Raw genomic sequence first — 23,319 nt, forward strand, 5'->3', positions numbered from 1 at the left:
TAACTAACAAGACTAGAGGAACCTATAACACAGACAGTATTAACAAGACTACAGGAACCTATAACACAGATAGTATTAACAAGACTAGAGGAACCTATAACACAGATAGTATTAACAAGACTACAGGAACCTATAACACAGATAGTATTAACAAGACTAGAGGAACCTATAACACAGACAGTATTAACAAGACTACAGGAACCTATAACACAGATAGTATTAACAAGACTAGAGGAACCTATAACACAGACAGTATTAACAAGACTACAGGAACCTATAACACAGACAGTATTAACAAGACTAGAGGAACCTATAACACAGATAGTATTAACAAGACTAGAGGAACCTATAACACAGATAGTATTAACAAGACTACAGGAACCTATAACACAGATAGTATTAACAAGACTAGAGGAACCTATAACACAGATAGTATTAACAAGACTAGAGGAACCTATAACACAGACAGTATTAACAAGACTAGAGGAACCTATAACACAGATAGTATTAACAAGACTAGAGGAACCTATAACACAGATAGTATTAACAAGACTAGAGGAACCTATAACACAGACAGTATTAACAAGACTAGAGGAACCTATAACACAGATAGTATTAACAAGACTAGAGGAACCTATAACACAGACAGTATTAACAAGACTAGAGGAACCTATAACACAGATAGTATTAACAAGACTAGAGGAACCTATAACACAGATAGTATTAACAAGACTAGAGGAACCTATAACACAGACAGCATTAACAAGACTAGAGGAACCTATAACACAGATAGTATTAACAAGACTAGAGGAACCTATAACACAGACAGCATTAACAAGACTAGAGGAACCTATAACACAGATAGTATTAACAAGACTAGAGGAACCTATAACACAGACAGTATTAACAAGACTAGAGGAACCTATAACACAGATAGTATTAACAAGACTAGAGGAACCTATAACACAGACAGTATTAACAAGACTAGAGGAACCTATAACACAGACAGTATTAACAAGACTAGAGGAACCTATAACACAGATAGTATTAACAAGACTAGAGGAACCTATAACACAGACAGCATTAACAAGACTAGAGGAACCTATAACACAGATAGTATTAACAAGACTAGAGGAACCTATAACACAGATAGTATTAACAAGACTAGAGGAACCTATAACACAGATAGTATTAACAAGACTAGAGGAACCTATAACACAGACAGTATTAACAAGACTAGAGGAACCTATAACACAGATAGTATTAACAAGACTAGAGGAACCTATAACACAGATAGTATTAACAAGACTAGAGGAACCTATAACACAGATAGTATTAACAAGACTAGAGGAACCTATAACACAGATAGTATTAACAAGACTAGAGGAACCTATAACACAGACAGCATTAACAAGACTAGAGGAACCTATAACACAGATAGTATTATCAAGACTAGAGGAACCTATAACACAGATAGTATTAACAAGACTAGAGGAACCTATAACACAGATAGTATTAACAAGACTAGAGGAACCTATAACACAGACAGCATTAACAAGACTAGAGGAACCTATAACACAGATAGTATTAACAAGACTAGAGGAACCTATAACACAGATAGTATTAACAAGACTAGAGGAACCTATAACACAGATAGTATTAACAAGACTAGAGGAACCTATAACACAGACAGTATTAACAAGACTAGAGGAACCTATAACACAGATAGTATTAACAAGACTAGAGGAACCTATAACACAGACAGTATTAACAAGACTAGAGGAACCTATAACACAGATAGTATTAACAAGACTAGAGGAACCTATAACACAGATAGTATTAACAAGACTAGAGGAACCTATAACACAGATAGTATTAACAAGACTAGAGGAACCTATAACACAGATAGTATTAACAAGACTAGAGGAACCTATAACACAGATAGTATTAACAAGACTAGAGGAACCTATAACACAGACAGTATTAACAAGACTAGAGGAACCTATAACACAGATAGTATTAACAAGACTAGAGGAACCTATAACACAGATAGTATTAACAAGACTAGAGGAACCTATAACACAGACAGTATTAACAAGACTAGAGGAACCTATAACACAGACAGTATTAACAAGACTAGAGGAACCTATAACACAGACAGCATTAACAAGACTAGAGGAACCTATAACACAGACAGCATTAACAAGACTAGAGGAACCTATAACACAGATAGTATTAACAAGACTAGAGGAACCTATAACACAGACAGTATTAACAAGACTAGAGGAACCTATAACACAGATAGTATTAACAAGACTAGAGGAACCTATAACACAGACAGTATTAACAAGACTAGAGGAACCTATAACACAGACAGTATTAACAAGACTAGAGGAACCTATAACACAGACAGCATTAACAAGACTAGAGGAACCTATAACACAGATAACATTAACAAGACTAGAGGAACCTATAACACAGATAGTATTAACAAGACTAGAGGAACCTATAACACAGACAGTATTAACAAGACTAGAGGAACCTATAACACAGATAGTATTAACAAGACTAGAGGAACCTATAACACAGACAGTATTAACAAGACTAGAGGAACCTATAACACAGATAGTATTAACAAGACATAGGTACAACTAGCCCGGGACAATGTTCTTATCTTAGTCGAACCACTAGCAAATACAATCAATCAATCAAATGGATTTGTAAAGGTTTTTTTACATCAGTACAGCAGTTATCACAAGGTGTTTTTACAGTAACCCTGCCTATAAATACTACAAGATGTATCTTCTCACCAAGGAAAAGCTCTACCCACTATCCTAATATCCAGTGGTGTAGAATGTTACCTGTCTGGCTGCTCGTTGTGGCGAGGTCAGAGAGAGGTGTTTAAATGGGGAACGGCTTTTACCCAGCGGAGGGTCACTTCTCTTCACCCAACCATTAGCCTCCATCTTAGGAGGAGACACCAGGATAGCCCCTCCTGACAACACATTAGACAAGGTTATCACATTTACCCTCTGGGGGATCAATAAAGTCTTTTTCAATTCAACACAGAACAGAAGTAATGAACCATGATCTTGGCTGTGGTTGTTTTGCTACTAAACTGAATGGTACTGTCTATGAGATGCTCTGGATATGAGTGTCTGCTAAATGATTCAATTGTCGTGTAAAATGTTGAAAATAGTGAGTTTAGTGTATTATATTGATGTGACCCATAACTGAACTGTGAAGATAAAGAGTTTCTGAAAAAGTGTAGGCTGGATGCAAGCTAATGTGGGAAGATGATCCGTCTGACATCGGTTTGTTTCCACTATCACCTAGTTTATGGTCATGGTGAAACTGGCTCAACACAGTAGTTAGTTGGTTTGTTTCCACTATCACCTAGTTTATGGTCATGGTGAAACTGGCTCAACACAGTAGTTAGTTGGTTTGTTTCCACTATCACCTAGTTTATGGTCATGGTGAAACTGGCTCAACACAGTAGTTAGTTGGTTTGTTTCCACTATCACCTAGTTTATGGTCATGGTGAAACTGGCTCAACACAGTAGTTAGTTGGTTTGTTTCCACTATCACCTAGTTTATGGTCATGGTGAAACTGGCTCAACACAGTAGTTAGTTGGTTTGTTTCCACTATCACCTAGTTTATGGTCATGGTGAAACTGGCTCAACACAGTAGTTAGTTGGTTTGTTTCCACTATCACCTAGTTTATGGTCATGGTGAAACTGGCTCAACACAGTAGTTAGTTGGTTTGTTTCCACTATCACCTAGTTTATGGTCATGGTGAAACTGGCTCAACACAGTAGTTAGTTGGTTTGTTTCCACTATCACCTAGTTTATGGTCATGGTGAAACTGGCTCAACACAGTAGTTAGTTGGTTTGTTTCCACTATCACCTAGTTTATGGTCATGGTGAAACTGGCTCAACACAGTAGTTAGTTGGTTTGTTTCCACTATCACCTAGTTTATGGTCATGGTGAAACTGGCTCAACACAGTAGTTAGTTGGTTTGTTTCCACTATCACCTAGTTTATGGTCATGGTGAAACTGGCTCAACACAGTAGTTAGTTGGTTTGTTTCCACTATCACCTAGTTTATGGTCATGGTGAAACTGGCTCAACACAGTAGTTAGTTGGTTTGTTTCCACTATCACCTAGTTTATGGTCATGGTGAAACTGGCTCAACACAGTAGTTAGTTGGTTTGTTTCCACTATCACCTAGTTTATGGTCATGGTGAAACTGGCTCAACACAGTAGTTAGTTGGTTTGTTTCCACTATCACCTAGTTTATGGTCATGGTGAAACTGCCCATGGAGACAAACCCAGACTGGACCGGACCACACACTGCCCCTGTAGACAAACCCAGACTGGACCGGACCACACACTGTCCCTGTAGACAAACCCAGACTGGACCGGATCACACACTGTCCCTGTAGACAAACCCAGACTGGACCGGACCACACACTGCCCCTGTAGACAAATCCAGACTGGACCGGACCACACACTGCCCCTGGAGACAAACCCAGACTGGACCGGACCACACACTGTCCCTGGAGACAAACCCAGACTGGACCGGACCACACACTGTCCCTGGATACAAACCCAGACTGGACCGGACCAGACCACACACTTCCCCTGGAGACAAACCCAGACTGGACCAGACCACACACTGCCCCTGGAGACAAACCCAGACTGGACCGGACCACATACTGCCCCTGTAGACAAACCCAGACTGGACCGGACCACACACTTCCCCTGTAGACAAACCCAGACTGGACCGGACCACACACTGTCCCTGTAGACAAACCCAGACTGGACCGGACCACACACTGCCCCTGTAGACAAACCCAGACTGGACCGGACCAGACCACACACTTCCCCTGGAGACAAACCCAGACTGGACCAGACCACACACTGCCCCTGGAGACAAACCCAGACTGGACCGGACCACATACTGCCCCTGTAGACAAACCCAGACTGGACCGGACCACACACTTCCCCTGTAGACAAACCCAGACTGGACCGGACCACACACTGTCCCTGTAGACAAACCCAGACTGGACCGGACCACACACTGCCCCTGGATAATTTATTTGATTGTTTTTGTACCAGTAACCCCTCTCTCTCTCAAAAAAAAAAACGGAATAAAAAGTTGGTCACAAAAACAAAAAATAATATGTCAACAATATATTTGCTAGGTTACCAGTGGCTGGAGTAGTCAGGTCGTTGCTAGGTTACCAGTGGCTGGAGTAGTCAGGTCGTTGCTAGGTTACCAGTGGCTGGAGTAGTCAGGTCGTTGCTAGGTTACCAGTGGCTGGAGTAGTCAGGTTGTTGCTAGGTTACCAGTGGCTGGAGTAGTCAGGTCGTTGCTAGGTTACCAGTGGCTGGAGTAGTCAGGTCGTTGCTAGGTTACCAGTGGCTGGAGTAGTCAGGTCGTTGCTAGGTTACCAGTGGCTGGAGTAGTCAGGTCGTTGCTAGGTTACCAGTGGCTGGAGTAGTCAGGTCGTCGCTAGGTTACCAGTAGCTGGAGTAGTCAGGTCGTGGTGAGTTCTCTGAACAGTAGCGATCCTTTGCAGTGTGGGTGTGGGCATCCTGCCACCCTCTCTGGAACTGTGGGAGCCTGCTACAGACGACGAATGATGGTCCAGCACCCTCAGCCTAGAACACAGACAGACAGACAGACAGACAGACAGACAGACAGACAGACAGACAGACAGACAGACAGACAGACAGACAGACAGACAGACAGACAGACAGACAGACAGACAGACAGACAGACAGACAGACAGACAGTGTGTTGAATCAACAGGCAGTGAGGCAACGAAAATGTGTGGTCTCTAAATGGTAGCTCCTGATATAAGTAACAAAATGATGATCGTCTCCAATATGGATAACAACAGAGTGGAGGTAACAGAACTGACCGTCTCCAATATGGATAACAACAGAGTGGAGGTAACAGAACTGACCGTCTCCAATATGGATAACAACAGAGTGGAGGTAACAGAACTGACCGTCTCCAATATGGATAACAACAGAGTGGAGGTAACAGAACTGACCGTCTCCAATATGGATAACAACAGAGTGGAGGTAACAGAACTGACCGTCTCCAATATGAATAACAACAGAGTGGAGGTAACAGAACTGATCGTCTCCAATATGGATAACAACAGAGTGGAGGTAACAGAACTGACCGTCTCCAATATGGATAACAACAGAGTGGAGGTAACAGAACTGACCGTCTCCAATATGGATAACAACAGAGTGGAGGTAACAGAACTGACCGTCTCCAATATGGATAACAACAGAGTGGAGGTAACAGAACTGACCGTCTCCAATATGGATAACAACAGAGTGGAGGTAACAGAACTGACCGTCTCCAATATGGATAACAACAGAGTGGAGGTAACAGAACTGACCGTCTCCAATATGGATAACAACAGAGTGGAGGTAACAGAACTGACCGTCTCCAATATGGATAACAACAGAGTGGAGGTAACAGAACTGACCGTCTCCAATATGGATAACAACAGAGTGGAGGTAACAGAACTGACCGTCTCCAATATGGATAACAACAGAGTGGAGGTAACAGAACTGACCGTCTCCAATATGGATAACAACAGAGTGGAGGTAACAGAACTGACCGTCTCCAATATGAATAACAACAGAGTGGAGGTAACAGAACTGACCGTCTCCAATATGGATAACAACAGAGTGGAGGTAACAGAACTGATCGTCTCCAATATGGATAACAACAGAGTGGAGGTAACAGAACTGACCGTCTCCAATATGGATAACAACAGAGTGGAGGTAACAGAACTGACCGTCTCCAATATGGATAACAACAGAGTGGAGGTAACAGAACTGACCGTCTCCAATATGGATAACAACAGAGTGGAGGTAACAGAACTGACCGTCTCCAATATGGATAACAACAGAGTGGAGGTAACAGAACTGACCGTCTCCAATATGGATAACAACAGAGTGGAGGTAACAGAACTGACCGTCTCCAATATGGATAACAACAGAGTGGAGGTAACAGAACTGACCGTCTCCAATATGGATAACAACAGAGTGGAGGTAACAGAACTGACCGTCTCCAATATGGATAACAACAGTGTGGAGGTAACAGAACTGACCGTCTCCAATATGGATAACAACAGAGTGGAGGTAACAGAACTGACCGTCTCCAATATGGATAACAACAGAGTGGAGGTAACAGAACTGACCGTCTCCAATATGGATAAAAACAGAGTGGAGGTAACAGAACTGACCGTCTCCAATATGGATAACAACAGAGTGGAGGTAACAGAACTGACCGTCTCCAATATGGATAACAACAGAGTGGAGGTAACAGAACTGATCGTCTCCAATATGGATAACAACAGAGTGGAGGTAACATACAACTCAAAGCCACTCAGTAAAAGCATAAATCAACAGGAAATGGAGAGGGAATGAAACAACCACATACTCATCCTTTCTCTCCTTTCTCTCTTTCTCCTCTTCTTCCTCTCTCTTCTCCTCTTCCTTCTCCCCCGTTCCACCCCCAGCCCCTGTCTCCTCCTCCCAGGCTAGTCTCCTCTGAACAGGTAGGGTAAGGGCTCCAGGGTTAGGGTGACCAGGGGGGCCTGCTGTGTTCCCAGACCCCCGGGGGGAGCTCCTTCTACTGGACACAGGGGTGAGGGGGGGGGGTCCGGCTACGGAGCTGGAGCTACTGTCAACCCTACAGACACACAGGGAGAGGAGGAAGGAGGGAGAGGAGGAGGGACACACAGAGAACATAACCTTAATAGGTCAGATTTATTAAGACCCCAGTAAAGGACTCTCAGCATCAGTTCCCCCTACTCCATATAGCTTGGTCAACCAACCACCTAGCTCTGTGACTTCTACCCAGAAATATGTGGCTCTGCTTCTAAGTCAAATCATTTGGCTACACTTGATTTCAATTTCATTCTATGCTTACAGAGGCCCGGTTTTGAGGCCCAGAGTTGCATCCCATCTATGAGAAACCCTGAGACAGGCTTACTACACATCCAGCACCACACTAAAGACATGCTAATGTCATGCTATAGCCAGCTCTGTGGTCTGTCTCCCTCACCTAGCGAGCTCCAGAGCCTGGGGGGTAGGGCTCCTGCTGCTGTCTTCCTCCCGGTCCCCTGAACCTGTCCCAGAGCTGAGGTTAGAGGAGGAAGGGGTGGAGGCCTCCCACAGCTGGTTCTGGTCTGACAGGATCTGGTTGAGGTGGAGGCGGGAGAAATGGGTCCCCCACGCCCTCTGTCTGTAGGCCTCTGCCTTCTTACGAAGCTCTTGCACCTGGGAGGATGGTTGATTGATTGGTTGGTTGACTGATAGCATTCATTTGATCATTAAAAGTAGCAAGCTGCTCCAGCCAGACAGTTGGGACAGGGCTCAGTCACAACACAGCTTCTTTATTTTATATAGCTGGAACCTAGCCTGGTGCCGGTCTGTTTCTGCTCTCTGGTCAACTAACTTATGGAATCATCATACCAAACATGTTTGGCTTGACAATGATAGAAATGGAGACGGCAAGAGCACAAACTGATCTTGGACCAGGTTATGGTTTAAATCCAGTTGCTGAAGAACTTCATATGAATACTGTACAGAAGCATTTCAAGCATATTAACAGCACATGGTAAGGGGGGCCTTGCAGTATCTGTGGCATCACATTAACAGCACATGGTAAGGGGGGCCTTGCAGGATCTGTGGCAGCACAATAACAGCACATGGTAAGGGGGGCCTTGCAGGATCTGTGGCAGCACATTAACAGCACATGGTAAGGGGGGCCTTGCAGGATCTGTGGCATCACATTAACAGCACATGGTAAGGGGGGCCTTGCAGTATCTGTGGCAGCACATTAACAGCACATGGTAAGGGGGGCCTTGCAGTATCTGTGGCAGCACATTAACAGCACATGGTAAGGGGGGCCTTGCAGGATCTGTGGCATCACATTAACAGCACATGGTAAGGGGGGCCTTGCAGTATCTGTGGCAGCACATTAACAGCACATGGTAAGGGGGGCCTTGCAGGATCTGTGGCAGCACATTAACAGCACATGGTAAGGGGGGCCTTGCAGTATCTGTGGCATCACATTAACAGCACATGGTAAGGGGGGCCTTGCAGTATCTGTGGCAGCACATTAACAGCACATGGTAAGGGGGGCCTTGCAGGATCTGTGGCAGCACATTAACAGCACATGGTAAGGGGGGCCTTGCAGGATCTGTGGCAGCACATTAACAGCACATGGTAAGGGGGGCCTTGCAGGATCTGTGGCAGCACATTAACAGCACATGGTAAGGGGGGCCTTGCAGGATCTGTGGCATCACATTAACAGCACATGGTAAGGGGGGCCTTGCAGGATCTGTGGCATCACATTAACAGCACATAGTAAGGGGGGCCTTGCAGGATCTGTGGCAGCACATTAACAGCACATGGTAAGGGGGGCCTTGCAGGATCTGTGGCAGCACATTAACAGCACATGGTAAGGGGGGCCTTGCAGGATCTGTGGCATCACATTAACAGCACATGGTAAGGGGGGCCTTGCAGGATCTGTGGCATCACATTAACAGCACATGGTAAGGGGGGCCTTGCAGTATCTGTGGCAGCACATTAACAGCACATGGTAAGGGGGGCCTTGCAGGATCTGTGGCATCACATTAACAGCACATGGTAAGGGGGGCCTTGCAGGATCTGTGGCATCACATTAACAGCACATGGTAAGGGGGGCCTTGCAGTATCTGTGGCATCACATTAACAGCACATGGTAAGGGGGGCCTTGCAGGATCTCTGGCATCAGAAGCAAAGGCAGCAGACTCATGTTTAGATGTCGTTCTTTTAGCTGCAAAGTCAACTTTCCTCTGATACTGATCACAAAATCAGAGCTCTGTGAGTAAACACCTTCCTCTGATACTGATCACAAAATCAGAGCTCTGTGAGTAAACGCTTTGCCTGATACTGTTCACAAAACCAGAGCTCTGTGAGTAAACACTTTCCTCTGATACTGATCACAGGTGTGTGGTAGAGAGTTCTAAACACAGAAAGCGTTATCAATAGCTTTAAGACATACACAATGATGCAACAGATGACTGACAAGCAGGCAGAGGCCATATCGTCTCTTTCATGCACACAAGCAAAGCCAGGGCACGACACAACACACACTGAGCTGGCATCTGGACCCAGGCTGGCATCTGGACACAGTCTTCCTCCCAAATGGCACTGTTCCTTATATAGTGCACTACTTTTGACCGGGACCCATATGCCTCTAGTAGTGCACTATATAGGGAATAGACTGATAGACTGATGGACTGGTAGACTGATAGACTGATGGACTGGTAGACTGATAGACTGATGGACTGGTAGACTGATAAACTGATGGACTGGTAGACTGATGGACTGGTAGACTGATAGACTGATAGACTGATGGACTGGTAGACTGATAGACTGGTAGACTGATAAACTGGTAAACTGATAGACTGGTAGACTGATAGACTGATAGACTGGTAGACTGATGGACTGGTAGACTGATGGACTGGTAGACTGGTAGACTGATGGACTGATGGACTGGTAAACTGGTAGACTGGTAGACTGATGGACTGATGGACTGATGGACTGGTAGACTGGTAGACTGATGGACTGGTAAACTGGTAGACTGGTTGACTGGTCGACTGGTAGACTGATAGACTGATAGACTGGTAGACTGATGGACTGGTAAACTGATGAACTGGTAGACTGATAGACTGGTAGACTGATAGACTGGTAGACTGATAGACTGGTATGTGGGCTATACTCGGCCTTGTCTTAGGACGGTAAGTTGGTGGTTGGAGACATCCCTCTAGTGGTGTGGGGGCTGTGCTTTGGCAAAGTGGGTGGGGTTATATCCTGCCTGTTTAGCCCTGTCCGGGGGTATCATCGGATGGGGCCACAGTGTCTTCTGATCCCTCCTGTCTCAGCCTCCAGTATTTATGCTGCAGTAATTTATGTGTCGGGGGGGCTAGGGTCAGTCTGTTACATCTGGAGTATTTCTCTTGTCTTATCCGGTGTCCTGTGTGAATTTAAATATGCTCTCTCTAATTCTCTCTTCTCTCTTTCTGTCTTTCTCTCAGAGGACCTGAGCCCTAGGACCATGCCTCAGGACTACCTGGTATGATGACTCCTTGCTGTCCCCAGTCCACCTGGCCATGCTGCTGCTCCAGTTTCAACTGTTCTGCCTGCGGCTATGGAACCCTGACCTGTTCACCGGACGTGCTTGTTGCACCCTCGACAACTACTATGATTATTATTATTTGACCATGCTGGTCATTTATGAACATTTTAACATCTTGACCATGTTCTGTTATAATATCCACCCTGCACAGCCAGAAGAGGACTGGCCACCCCTCATAGCCTGGTTCCTCTCTAGGTTTCTTCCTAGGTTTTTGGCCTTTCTAGGGAGTTTTTCCTAGGGAGTTTTTCCTAGCCACCGTGCTTCTTTCACATGCTTTGCTTGCTGTTTGGGGTTTTAGGCTGGGTTTCTGTACAGCACTTTGAGATATCAGCTGATGTACGAAGGGCTATATAAAAATAAATTTCATTTGAAATTTGACTGGTAGACTGATGGACTGGTAGACTGGTAGATTGATAGACTGATATATTGATAGACTGGTAGATTGATAGACTGATATATTGATAGACTGGTAGACTGGTAGACTGATAGACTGATATATTGATAGACTGGTAGACTGATCGACTGGTAGACTGATATATTGATAGACTGGTAGACTGATGGACTGGTCGACTGGTAGACTGGTAGACTGGTAGACTGATAGACTGATATATTGATAGACTGGTAGACTGATCGACTGGTAGACTGATAGACTGATATATTGATAGACTGGTAGACTGATGGACTGGTCGACTGGTAGACTGATATATTGATAGACTGGTAGACTGATCGACTGGTAGACTGATAGACTGATATATTGATAGACTGGTAGACTGATAGACTGGTAGACTGATAGACTGGTAGACTGATAGACTGATATATTGATAGACTGGTAGACTGATGGACTGGTCGACTGGTAGACTGATATATTGATAGCTAGAAGGACTTTGGAGAAGGGTTGATCTTAACTACTTTTCAACAGAATCAATTAGAGGTAGGTTACACTGAAATTCAACAGAAAATCCTCATTCAGCTGAAAAACAAAACATATCTTTCTGTCCTCATTGATTTCCTCAATGAAACTAGAGCCCAATAGAAATGACTTTGAGCCCAATCCTGGAGTGGAACATCAGATCAATCAGACTTGGTATCACCGTAGCCCATCTAACGGTCCTAATCATTCCTTCATTATATTGGTGTGTATTAAACTACTTTACTTAGAAGACAATGGCAATCATTTTCTAGAAAGTTCTTCCACCTCTAGACTATATTTAGTACATTTCCATGAAGTTTATGGGCCAGGTTTCCACGTACCGTACAAGGCAAGGTACGGTTAACCACTCAGCATATTCAGGTTGAATGGAAAGAAGAACGCTGTCTAACCAACCTCCTGCTGACTCACTGTACTGATGCTGACACTGCCTGAAACACACACACACACACACACACACACACACACACACACACACACACACACACACACACACAGACACACACACACACACACACACACACACACACACACACACACACACACACACACACACACACACACACACACACACACACACACACACACCGTGTTCTCATACAAGCACGCACACACATACACTCACGCACACTGACAATTAATCTTTACAGCAACCTATCAGAGCAACAATCTCAGGCCTAGATCTCAGGTATGGAGCCTTTCTGAAAATCAACAATCTCAGGCCTAGATCTCAAGTATGGAGCCTTTCTGAAAATTAAAAATCTCAGGTATGGGGCCTTTCTGAAAATGAACAATCTCAGGTCTAGATCTCAAGTATGGAGCCTTTCTGAAAATCAACAATCTCAGGTCTAGATCTCAGGTATGGAGCCTTTCTGAAAATTAACAATCTCAGGTCTAGATCTCAGGTATGGAGCCTTTCTGAAAATGAACAATCTCAGGCCTAGATCTCAGGTATGGAGCCTTTCTGAAAATGAACAATCTCAGGCCTAGATCTCAGGTATGGGGCCTTTCTGAAAATTAACAATCTCAGGCCTAGATCTCAGGTATGGAGCCTTTCTGAAAATTAACAATCTCAGGTCTAGATATCAGGTATGGGGCCTTTCTGAAAATTAACAATCTCAGGCCTAGATCTCAGGTATGGAGCCTTTCTGAAAATCAACAATCTCAGGTCTAGATCTCAGGTATGGAGCCTTTCTGAAAATCAACAATCTCGGGTCTAGATCTCAGGTATGGGGCCTTTCTGAAAATCAACAATCTCAGGTCTAGATATCAGGTATGGAGCCTTTCTGAAAATCAACAATCTCGGGTCTAGATCTCAGGTATGGGGCCTTTCTGAAAATCAACAATCTCAGGTCTAGATATCAGGTATGGGGCCTTTCTGAAAATCAACAATCTCGGGTCTAGATCTCAGGTATGGAGCCTTTCTGAAAATCAACAATCTCAGGTCTAGATCTCAGGTATGGTGCCTTTCTGAAAATCAACAATCTCAGGTCTAGATATCAGGTATGGAGCCTTTCTGAAAATCAACAATCTCAGGTCTAGATCTCAGGTATGGGGCCTTTCTGAAAATCAACAATCTCAGGTCTAGATATCAGGTATGGAGCCTTTCTGAAAATCAACAATCTCGGGTCTAGATATCAGGTATGGGGCCTTTCTGAAAATCAACAATCTCAGGTCTAGATATCAGGTATGGGGCCTTTCTGAAAATCAACAATCTCAGGTCTAGATCTCAGGTATGGAGCCTTTCTGAAAATCAACAATCTCGGGTCTAGATCTCAGGTATGGAGCCTTTCTGAAAATCAACAATCTCGGGTCTAGATCTCAGGTATGGAGCCTTTCTGAAAATCAACAATCTCGGGTCTAGATCTCAGGTATGGAGCCTTTCTGAAAATCAACAATCTCAGGTCTAGATATCAGGTATGGGGCCTTTCTGAAAATGAACAATCTCAGGTCTAGATCTCAGGTATGGGGCCTTTCTGAAAATCAACAATCTCAGGTCTAGATCTCAGGTATGGGGCCTTTCTGAAAATCAACAATCTCAGGTCTAGATATCAGGTATGGAGCCTTTCTGAAAATCAACAATCTCAGGTCTAGATCTCAGGTATGGGGCCTTTCTGAAAATCAACAATCTCAGGTCTAGATCTCAGGTATGGGGCCTTTCTGAAAATCAACAATCTCAGGTCTAGATATCAGGTATGGAGCCTTTCTGAAACTCAACAATCTCAGGTCTAGATCTCAGGTATGGAGCCTTTCTGAAAATCAACAATCTCAGGTCTAGATCTCAGGTATGGAGCCTTTCTGAAAATCAACAATCTCAGGTCTAGATCTCAGGTATGGGGCCTTTCTGAAAATCAACAATCTCAGGTCTAGATCTCAGGTATGGGGCCTTTCTGAAACTCAACAATCTCAGGTCTAGATCTCAGGTATGGAGCCTTTCTGAAAATCAACAATCTCAGGTCTAGATATCAGGTATGGAGCCTTTCTGAAAATCAACAATCTCAGGTCTAGATATCAGGTATGGAGCCTTTCTGAAAATCAACAATCTCAGGTCTAGATATCAGGTATGGGGCCTTTCTGAAACTCAACAATCTCAGGTCTAGATATCAGGTATGGAGCCTTTCTGAAAATCAACAATCTCGGGTCTAGATCTCAGGTATGGGGCCTTTCTGAAAATCAACAATCTCAGGTCTAGATCTCAGGTATGGGGCCTTTCTGAAAATCAACAATCTCAGGTCTAGATCTCAGGTATGGAGCCTTTCTGAAACTCAACAATCTCAGGCCTAGATCTCAGGTATGGAGCCTTTCTGAAAATCAACAATCTCAGGTCTAGATCTCAGGTATGGGGCCTTTCTGAAAATCAACAATCTCAGGTCTAGATATCAGGTATGGAGCCTTTCTGAAAATCAACAATCTCAGGTCTAGATCTCAGGTATGGGGCCTTTCTGAAAATCAACAATCTCAGGTCTAGATATCAGGTATGGAGCCTTTCTGAAACTCAACAATCTCAGGCCTAGATCTCAGGTATGGAGCCTTTCTGAAAATCAACAATCTCAGGCCTAGATATCAGGTATGGAGCCTTTCTGAAAATCAACAATCTCAGGTCTAGATCTCAGGTATGGAGCCTTTCTGAAAATCAACAATCTCAGGTCTAGATATCAGGTATGGAGCCTTTCTGAAACTCAACAATCTCAGGCCTAGATCTCAGGTATGGAGCCTTTCTGAAAATCAACAATCTCAGGTCTAGATCTCAGGTATGGGGCCTTTCTGAAAATCAACAATCTCAGGTCTAGATCTCAGGTATGGGGCCTTTCTGAAAATCAACAATCTCAGGTCTAGATCTCAGGTATGGAGCCTTTCTGAAAATCAACAATCTCAGGCCTAGATCTCAGGTATGGAGCCTTTCTGAAAATCAACAATCTCAGGTCTAGATCTCAGGTATGGAGCCTTTCTGAAAATCAACAATCTCAGGTCTAGATATCAGGTATGGGGCCTTTCTGAAAATCAACAATCTCAGGTCTAGATCTCAGGTATGGAGCCTTTCTGAAACTCAACAATCTCAGGTCTAGATATCAGGTATGGAGCCTTTCTGAAAATCAACAATCTCAGGTCTAGATCTCAGGTATGGAGCCTTTCTGAAACTCAACAATCTCAGGTCTAGATCTCAGGTATGGAGCCTTTCTGAAACTCAACAATGGAAACTATTTTTGCCCATTGTATTGTTTCTAAGGTGGTAACACAGGTGTTCTGTTCACTCATGTATCATCACTCAGTTTGATGTAAACGTGAGAGGAGGGAAGGGGTCATTGCCAACAGCCAAAAGAGAAGGAAGGTACAGTAGAACAGCGGGGAGACTAGACCATGTTACCTCGTGATACCAAACGTGACTATGCTGACTGTCACGCCCCTGCAATGGAGGATGGGAAGAGAGAATGTGTTAAAGAGACTTCAGCCATATCCATGACATTTACTTAGTTCCTGTAGGTCATTACTTTATACAATAACTACACTGACCTCCTTTCCTACCGTGGTAGACAGTGTAATAACTACACTGACCTCCTCTCCTACCATGGTAGACAGTGTAATAACTACACTGACCTCCTCTCCTACTGTGGTAGACACTGTAATAACTACACTGACCTCCTCTCCTACCGTAGTAGACAGTGTAATAACTACACTGACCTCCTCTCCTACTGTGGTAGACAGTGTAATAACTACACTGGCCTCCTCTCCTACCGTGGTAGACAGTGTAATAACTACACTGACCTCCTCTCCTACCATGGTAGACAGTGTAATAACTACACTGACCTCCTCTCCTACTGTGGTAGACAGTGTAATAACTACACTGACCTCCTCTCCTACCGTGGTAGACAGTGTAATAACTACACTGACCTCCTCTCCTACTGTGGTAGACAGTGTAATAACTACACTGACCTCCTATCCTACCGTGGTAGACAGTGTAATAACTACACTGACCTCCTCTCCTACTGTGGTAGACAGTGTAATAACTACACTGACCTCCTCTCCTACCGTGGTAGACAGTGTAATAACTACACTGACCTCCTCTCCTACCGTGGTAGACAGTGTAATAACTACACTGACCTCCTCTCCTACCGTGGTAGACAGTGTAATAACTACACTGACCTCCTCTCCTACCGTGGTAGACAGTGTAATAACTACACTGACCTCCTCTCCTACTGTGGTAGACACTGTAATAACTACACTGACCTCCTCTCCTACTGTGGTAGACAGTGTAATAACTACACTGACCTCCTCTCCTACCGTGGTAGACAGTGTAATAACTACACTGACCTCCTCTCCTACCGTGGTAGACAGTGTAATAACTACACTGACCTCCTCTCCTACCGTGGTACAGTGTAATAACTACACTGACCTCCTCTCCTACCGTGGTAGACACTGTAATAACTACACTGACCTCCTCTCCTACTGTGGTAGACAGTGTAATAACTACACTGACCTCCTCTCCTACCGTGGTAGACAGTGTAATAACTACACTGACCTCCTCTCCTACCGTGGTAGACAGTGTAATAACTACACTGACCTCTTCTCCTACCGTGGTAGACACTGTAATAACTACACTGACCTCCTCTCCTACCGTGGTAGACACTGTAATAACTACACTGACCTCCTCTCCTACCGTGGTAGGCACTGTAATAACTACACTGACCTCCTCTCCTACCGTGGTAGACAGCGTAATAACTACACTGACCTCCTCTCCTACCGTGGTAGACAGCGTAATAACTACACTGACTTCCTCTCCTACTGTGGTAGACAGTGTAATAACTACACTGACCTCTTCTCCTACCGTGGTAGACACTGTAATAACTACACTGACCTCCTCTCCTACCGTGGTAGACACTGTAATAACTACACTGACCTCCTCTCCTACCGTGGTAGGCACTGTAATAACTACACTGACCTCCTCTCCTACCGTGGTAGACAGCGTAATAACTACACTGACCTCCTCTCCTACCGTGGTAGACAGCGTAATAACTACACTGACCTCCTCTCCTACCGTGGTAGCCTTGACCCAGGCTCCGTCCTTATATATGTAGTTCAGCGGAGAGCGGAAGTTGGCGTTATACTCTGATTTCACCTTTCTGGAGAGAGGGACAGAAACACAGAGACAGGCCAAGTCAGATAATGTATATTCAGTGATCGTTTAGCATTGCACTTGGCATTATCATTTCTAAACTAAAATGTATTAGTTGAATAGGCCACATGTGAATGACCAAACCCTGCTGCTGTCCATTGGAGAAGTTCCATGTGATTCTCAGAGAGAGAGAGTGCAGTGTTACCAGTAATTATTACCAAAATACTGCATGACACATAGCAGGAACTGAAGATGGAAAGAGACAATATACAATACATGAGAGAGTTCCTATTACTGACAGTTTGCCTCTCTCTTCCCCCCCCTACTTCCCCTTCCCCACCACTGATCTCTGACTCCAGGTGAAGTTTCCCAAAGGGACAGTTCTAGGATCAGCTCCCCCTCCCCCAATCCTAACCTTAACCATTAGTGGGAAGAATGCTAAATAAACCCAGGATCAGCGTGTAGAGGTAACTTCACCCTACAATCTACCCTGTAATCACAACTGACCGCTGATCTTACCTGTGGGGAAGATGTGCCTTCTGGGGGCTCTGTGACTTCACTTCCTGGTCCGCCTGCTGCTCCTGAGGCTGTGGAACTGGAATGTTCTCCTCTACGATGCTGGACTTTCTCTCTCTCTCTTCCCTCTTCTTCTTACGCTTGCTCTGATGTCATCATCACAACAAACAGAACAGAGCCATTCATAAAGGCTGCGTCATTCCAAATGGCACCCTATTCCCTACATAGTGCACTACTTTTGACCAGAGCCCTATATAGGAAATAGGGTGCCATTTGGGATGCAACCAGTCAGTCAGTCAGAGGAATCTGGCTATAGAACCAGTACAGAAATATCACCAACCCTCCTGTACACTCCAGTGGGTGTATCCAGCGTGGCATGTGGAGTACATTATCTAAATAACTGGTTTATTTATTTTCATATTGGAAGTTTTAAGTGTTCATTGTATTCCTCTTTCATATTGGAAGTTCTAGGTGTTCATTGTATTCCTCTTTCATATTGGAAGTTCTAGGTGTGTATTGTATTCCTCCAAGGGGTTTTTGAAATGTCAATAAACAGAGAAAGACCTTGCAGTCTATGTCCTAATGTATCCTTATCTTCCCAGAAATCAGTTACAAATACTTGTCATAAGTAAGTAGGGCTATCTGCTTCCTTATTGAAATACAAAAGGTACCGGTGAAGATATTGCCAACGCTGGGTGTATTATATTGTGGCCTAATCTTGGCACCCAGAAGCAGATCTGGTTTGAGTGCTGGTCTCTGGCCAGCTACTACACGTTTGTAAAGTCTGTTACATAAGAGGTTGAATAAATCAATTACCAGAACAAAGACTGAGTTGTAGTGTGGAGTGAGTAGAACTTGGAAGTACCTTTGATGCTTTCTCAGGTGAAACATTCTCTCTCTGGAACAGAGGTACCTGGTCCCCGTCTACATCGCTGCGTAGCCGTGGTCCTCTGGGAGGAGGAGAAGCTTTAAAGTTCCTGCTGTACTCACTCTCCAACACCACCACCGGGTTAGACTTGAAGGGAGGGATGGACCGGTGGCTGGTGTACAGCATCTGGAGAAGACCATGCAGGAAATATACTGTAACTCATCGTTGATTCATACTCAAATACTCTGCTACCATCTACTGGCTGTTTGACAAAACAGTATCTCTGCTCCACAGCTTGGGTAGATAGCCTATCTCTCAAACTAGTGATTTGTTTTGACCTTGGGCAACACAGTGACTGAGGTCTGGTTTCAATTATGGACTCTTTTGGCATAGAGGAACTACATCACTACTTTATCCCCTTGAATAAAATACTAAATAGTAGCTAGCAAGATGGAGATCACAGAGGTTATAGTTCGCAAGTAGATACCTACTCAATTGTACAACTGAATGCCTTCAACTGAAATGTTTCTTCCACATTTAACCCAACTGAATCAGAGAGGTGCAGGGGGGCTGCCTTAATCAACATCCACATCTTCAGCTCCCGGGGAATAGTGGGTTAACTGCCTTGTTAAACCACTGTTTTTACCTTGTCAGGTCAGGGATTTGATCCAGCAACCTTTCGGTTACTGGCCCAACGCTCTAACCACTAGGCTACCTTCCACCCCAGTAGCTAGTTTACATCAACTACCTCAACTAAAACCACTGCATAGTTTGGTTTTAAATCACAGCGTTCTGGCATGTCTGCCTCGTGATTTGTTAGGCGAGTCCCCAGAATTGTTCCCCCCTTTTCGACGTAGGTAGTGACGTAAGTTCCTCTAGGCCAAAAGACTCCATCATTAAAACCAGATCCTAGTCACTGTGTTGCCTACGGTTGAGTTTTCAAGACTAACTAGTAATGGGGCAGAAGGGGTGACCAACCCTGGGTTCAGGGTGTAACAGGAAGCAGTGAATCTTACTTAATACTTGTGCATATGACCCTCTATGACCAGGACATGTCTATACATGTCAAATGTATGGCTATCAGGGCTTTAACATGGATGTTATGGATGTTTGGGGTTGTATACGTTCAGACAAGATGAGGATATGAGTGGAACAACGAACACCTGTTCTGCAGCCAGCAGTGGGGAGGCGTGGCCAGCTACAGGTGTCTTCCACGGAAACTGTTTCCTGTACTCTGAGTTCTGTAATCCAGTCCTCTGTCCAGACGACTTCAGCCCTGCCTTCCTCCTCAACACATGGTCAACCTGGAATCACATTTCTCACTTTACTACAAAGGTAACTAGTAATAACTCACTGTGCGTCATTGTAAATAAGAATGTGTTCTTAACTGACTTGCCTAGTTAAATAAAGGTTAAATAAATGTTAAAAACTGTCTGCTGCACAGGCCACGGGCTGCTTAGAAGACCTGGGTGAAATACGTGTGTCAAACGGTCCTTTCAAATACATGAGCTGCACTTGATTTAGTTTGCCTGGTACAATGGAGCCAATGGAATAGTCTCAAAAGTGCAAACCCCAAGCTAAATCGAGCACATGTATTTGCATACATGAAATAAATAACAACCATTCTCACCCCATTGAAAGCTTGGTCCTGTCTCTCTACAGTAGCCAGGGGGCTCCGGTTATTGGTCTGGCCCTGAAGAGTGGTCGGGCCTCGTTGGGGGTCCCCTGGAGGAGGGGGACCCCTAGGGGCCAGAGGGGTGTGGACTCTCTCTGGGGTAGGAGCCAGGGGAGAGGTACCAGGTCTGGGGGTCTCATCCCGTCTCTGTGGGGGCTGTGTGGTGGTGGGGTTCCATTGGAAGGAGCTGGATACCTGGAGCGTGTGGGAGGAGGGCACCTTCCTCTTGGACAGAAACTGAGGCTCTCGACTGATACCTGGTGTAATATGGATAGAAGGAGAGATGATAGTGTCTACTGATACCTGGTATAATATGGATGATAGAAGGAGAGAGGATAGTGTCTACTGATACCTGGTGTAATATGGATGATAGAAGGAGAGATGATAGTGTCTACTGATACCTGGTGTAATATGGATGATAGAAGGAGAGATGATAGTGTCTCTACTGATACCTGGTGTAATATGGATGATAGAAGGAGAGATGATAGTGTCTACTGATACCTGGTGTAATATGGATGATAGAAGGAGAGATGATAGTGTCTACTGATACCTGGTGTAATATGGATGATAGAAGGAGAGATGATAGTGTCTACTGATACCTGGTGTAATATGGATGATAGAAGGAGAGAGGATAGTGTCTACTGATACCTGGTGTAATATGGATAGAAGGAGAGATGATAGTGTCTCTACTGATACCTGGTGTAATATGGATGATAAAAGGAGAGACGATAGTGTCTACTGATACCTGGTGTAATATGGATGATAGAAGGAGAGATGATAGTGTCTACTGATACCTGGTGTAATATGGATAGAAGGAGAGATGATAGTGTCTCTACTGATACCTGGTGTAATATGGATGATAAAAGGAGAGATGATAGTGTCTACTGATACCTGGTGTAATATGGATGATAGAAGGAGAGATGATAGTGTCTACTGATACCTGGTGTAATATGGATGATAGAAGGAGAGATGATAGTGTCTCTACTGATACCTGGTGTAATATGGATGATAGAAGGAGAGATAATAGTGTCTCTACTGATACCTGGTGTAATATGGATGATAGAAGGAGAGATGATAGTGTCTCTACTGATACCTGGTGTAATATGGATGATAGAAGGAGAGATGATAGTGTCTACTGATACCTGGTGTAATATGGATGATAGAAGGAGAGATGATAGTGTCTCTACTGATACCTGGTGTAATATGGATGATAGAAGGAGAGATGATAGTGTCTACTGATACCTGGTGTAATATGGATGATAGAAGGAGAGATGATAGTGTCTCTACTGATACCTGGTGTAATATGGATGATAGAAGGAGAGATGATAGTGTCTCTACTGATACCTGGTGTAATATGGATGATAGAAGGAGAGATGATAGTCTCTACTGATACCTGGTGTAATATGGATGATAGAAGGAGAGATGATAGTGTCTCTACTGATACCTGGTGTAATATGGATGATAGAAGGAGAGATGATAGTGTCTACTGATACCTGGTGTAATATGGATGATAGAAGGAGAGATGATAGTGTCTACTGATACCTGGTGTAATATGGATAGAAGGAGAGATGATAGTGTCTCTACTGATACCTGGTGTAATATGGATGATAGAAGGAGAGATGATAGTGTCTCTACTGATACCTGGTGTAATATGGATGATAGAAGGAGAGATGATAGTGTCTCTACTGATACCTGGTGTAATATGGATGATAGAAGGAGAGATGATAGTGTCTCTACTGATACCTGGTGTAATATGGATGATAGAAGGAGAGATGATAGTGTCTCTACTGATACCTGGTGTAATATGGATGATAGAAGGAGAGATGATAGTGTCTCTACTGATACCTGGTGTAATATGGATGATAGAAGGAGAGATGATAGTGTCTAATGATACCTGGTGTAATATGGATGATTGAAGGAGAGATGATAGTGTCTCTACTGATACCTGGTGTAATATGGATGATAGAAGGAGAGATGATAGTGTCTCTACTGATACCTGGTGTAATATGGATAGAAGGAGAGATGATAGTGTCTCTACTGATACCTGGTGTAATATGGATGATAGAAGGAGAGATGATAGTGTCTCTACTGATACCTGGTGTAATATGGATGATAGAAGGAGAGATGATAGTGTCTCTACTGATACCTGGTGTAATATGGATGATAGAAGGAGAGATGATAGTGTCTCTACTGATACCTGGTGTAATATGGATGATAGAAGGAGAGATGATAGTGTCTACTGATACCTGGTGTAATATGGATGATAGAAGGAGAGATGATAGTGTCTACTGATACCTGGTGTAATATGGATGATAGAAGGAGAGATGATAGTGTCTCTACTGATACCTGGTGTAATATGGATGATAGAAGGAGAGATAATAGTGTCTCTACTGATACCTGGTGTAATATGGATGATAGAAGGAGAGATGATAGTGTCTACTGATACCTGGTGTAATATGGATGATAGAATGAGAGATTATAGTGTCTACTGAT

General features: G+C 43.9%; 1 protein-coding gene across 4 annotated transcripts in view; it reads right to left on the bottom strand.

The window, feature by feature from the left end:
* LOC123732983 (nuclear protein MDM1) overlaps positions 1 to 23,319 on the bottom strand; it is a 40,371-nt gene that overhangs the window by 11,294 nt on the left and 5,758 nt on the right. For 2 of the 4 annotated variants that reach the window (XM_082978016.1, XM_082978019.1), the window contains exons 3-12: positions 20,782 to 21,083; positions 20,315 to 20,455; positions 19,149 to 19,337; positions 18,287 to 18,429; positions 17,678 to 17,774; positions 16,022 to 16,060; positions 8,106 to 8,320; positions 7,479 to 7,730; positions 5,529 to 5,668; positions 2,862 to 2,995 (exon numbers count right to left, since the gene is read on the bottom strand). In XM_082978016.1, coding sequence (XP_082834142.1) covers positions 2,862 to 2,995; positions 5,529 to 5,668; positions 7,479 to 7,730; positions 8,106 to 8,320; positions 16,022 to 16,060; positions 17,678 to 17,774; positions 18,287 to 18,429; positions 19,149 to 19,337; positions 20,315 to 20,455; positions 20,782 to 21,083 — 1,652 coding nt within the window. The remainder of the gene's footprint in view (positions 1 to 2,861; positions 2,996 to 5,528; positions 5,669 to 7,478; positions 7,731 to 8,105; positions 8,321 to 16,021; positions 16,061 to 17,677; positions 17,775 to 18,286; positions 18,430 to 19,148; positions 19,338 to 20,314; positions 20,456 to 20,781; positions 21,084 to 23,319) is intronic. The other 2 variants (XM_082978018.1, XM_082978017.1) reach the window with 2 other exon arrangements.

This window comes from Salmo salar, chromosome 07 (genome assembly GCF_965601325.2).
Source record: "Salmo salar chromosome 07, fSalSal1, whole genome shotgun sequence".
Lineage (NCBI taxonomy): Eukaryota > Metazoa > Chordata > Actinopteri > Salmoniformes > Salmonidae > Salmo > Salmo salar.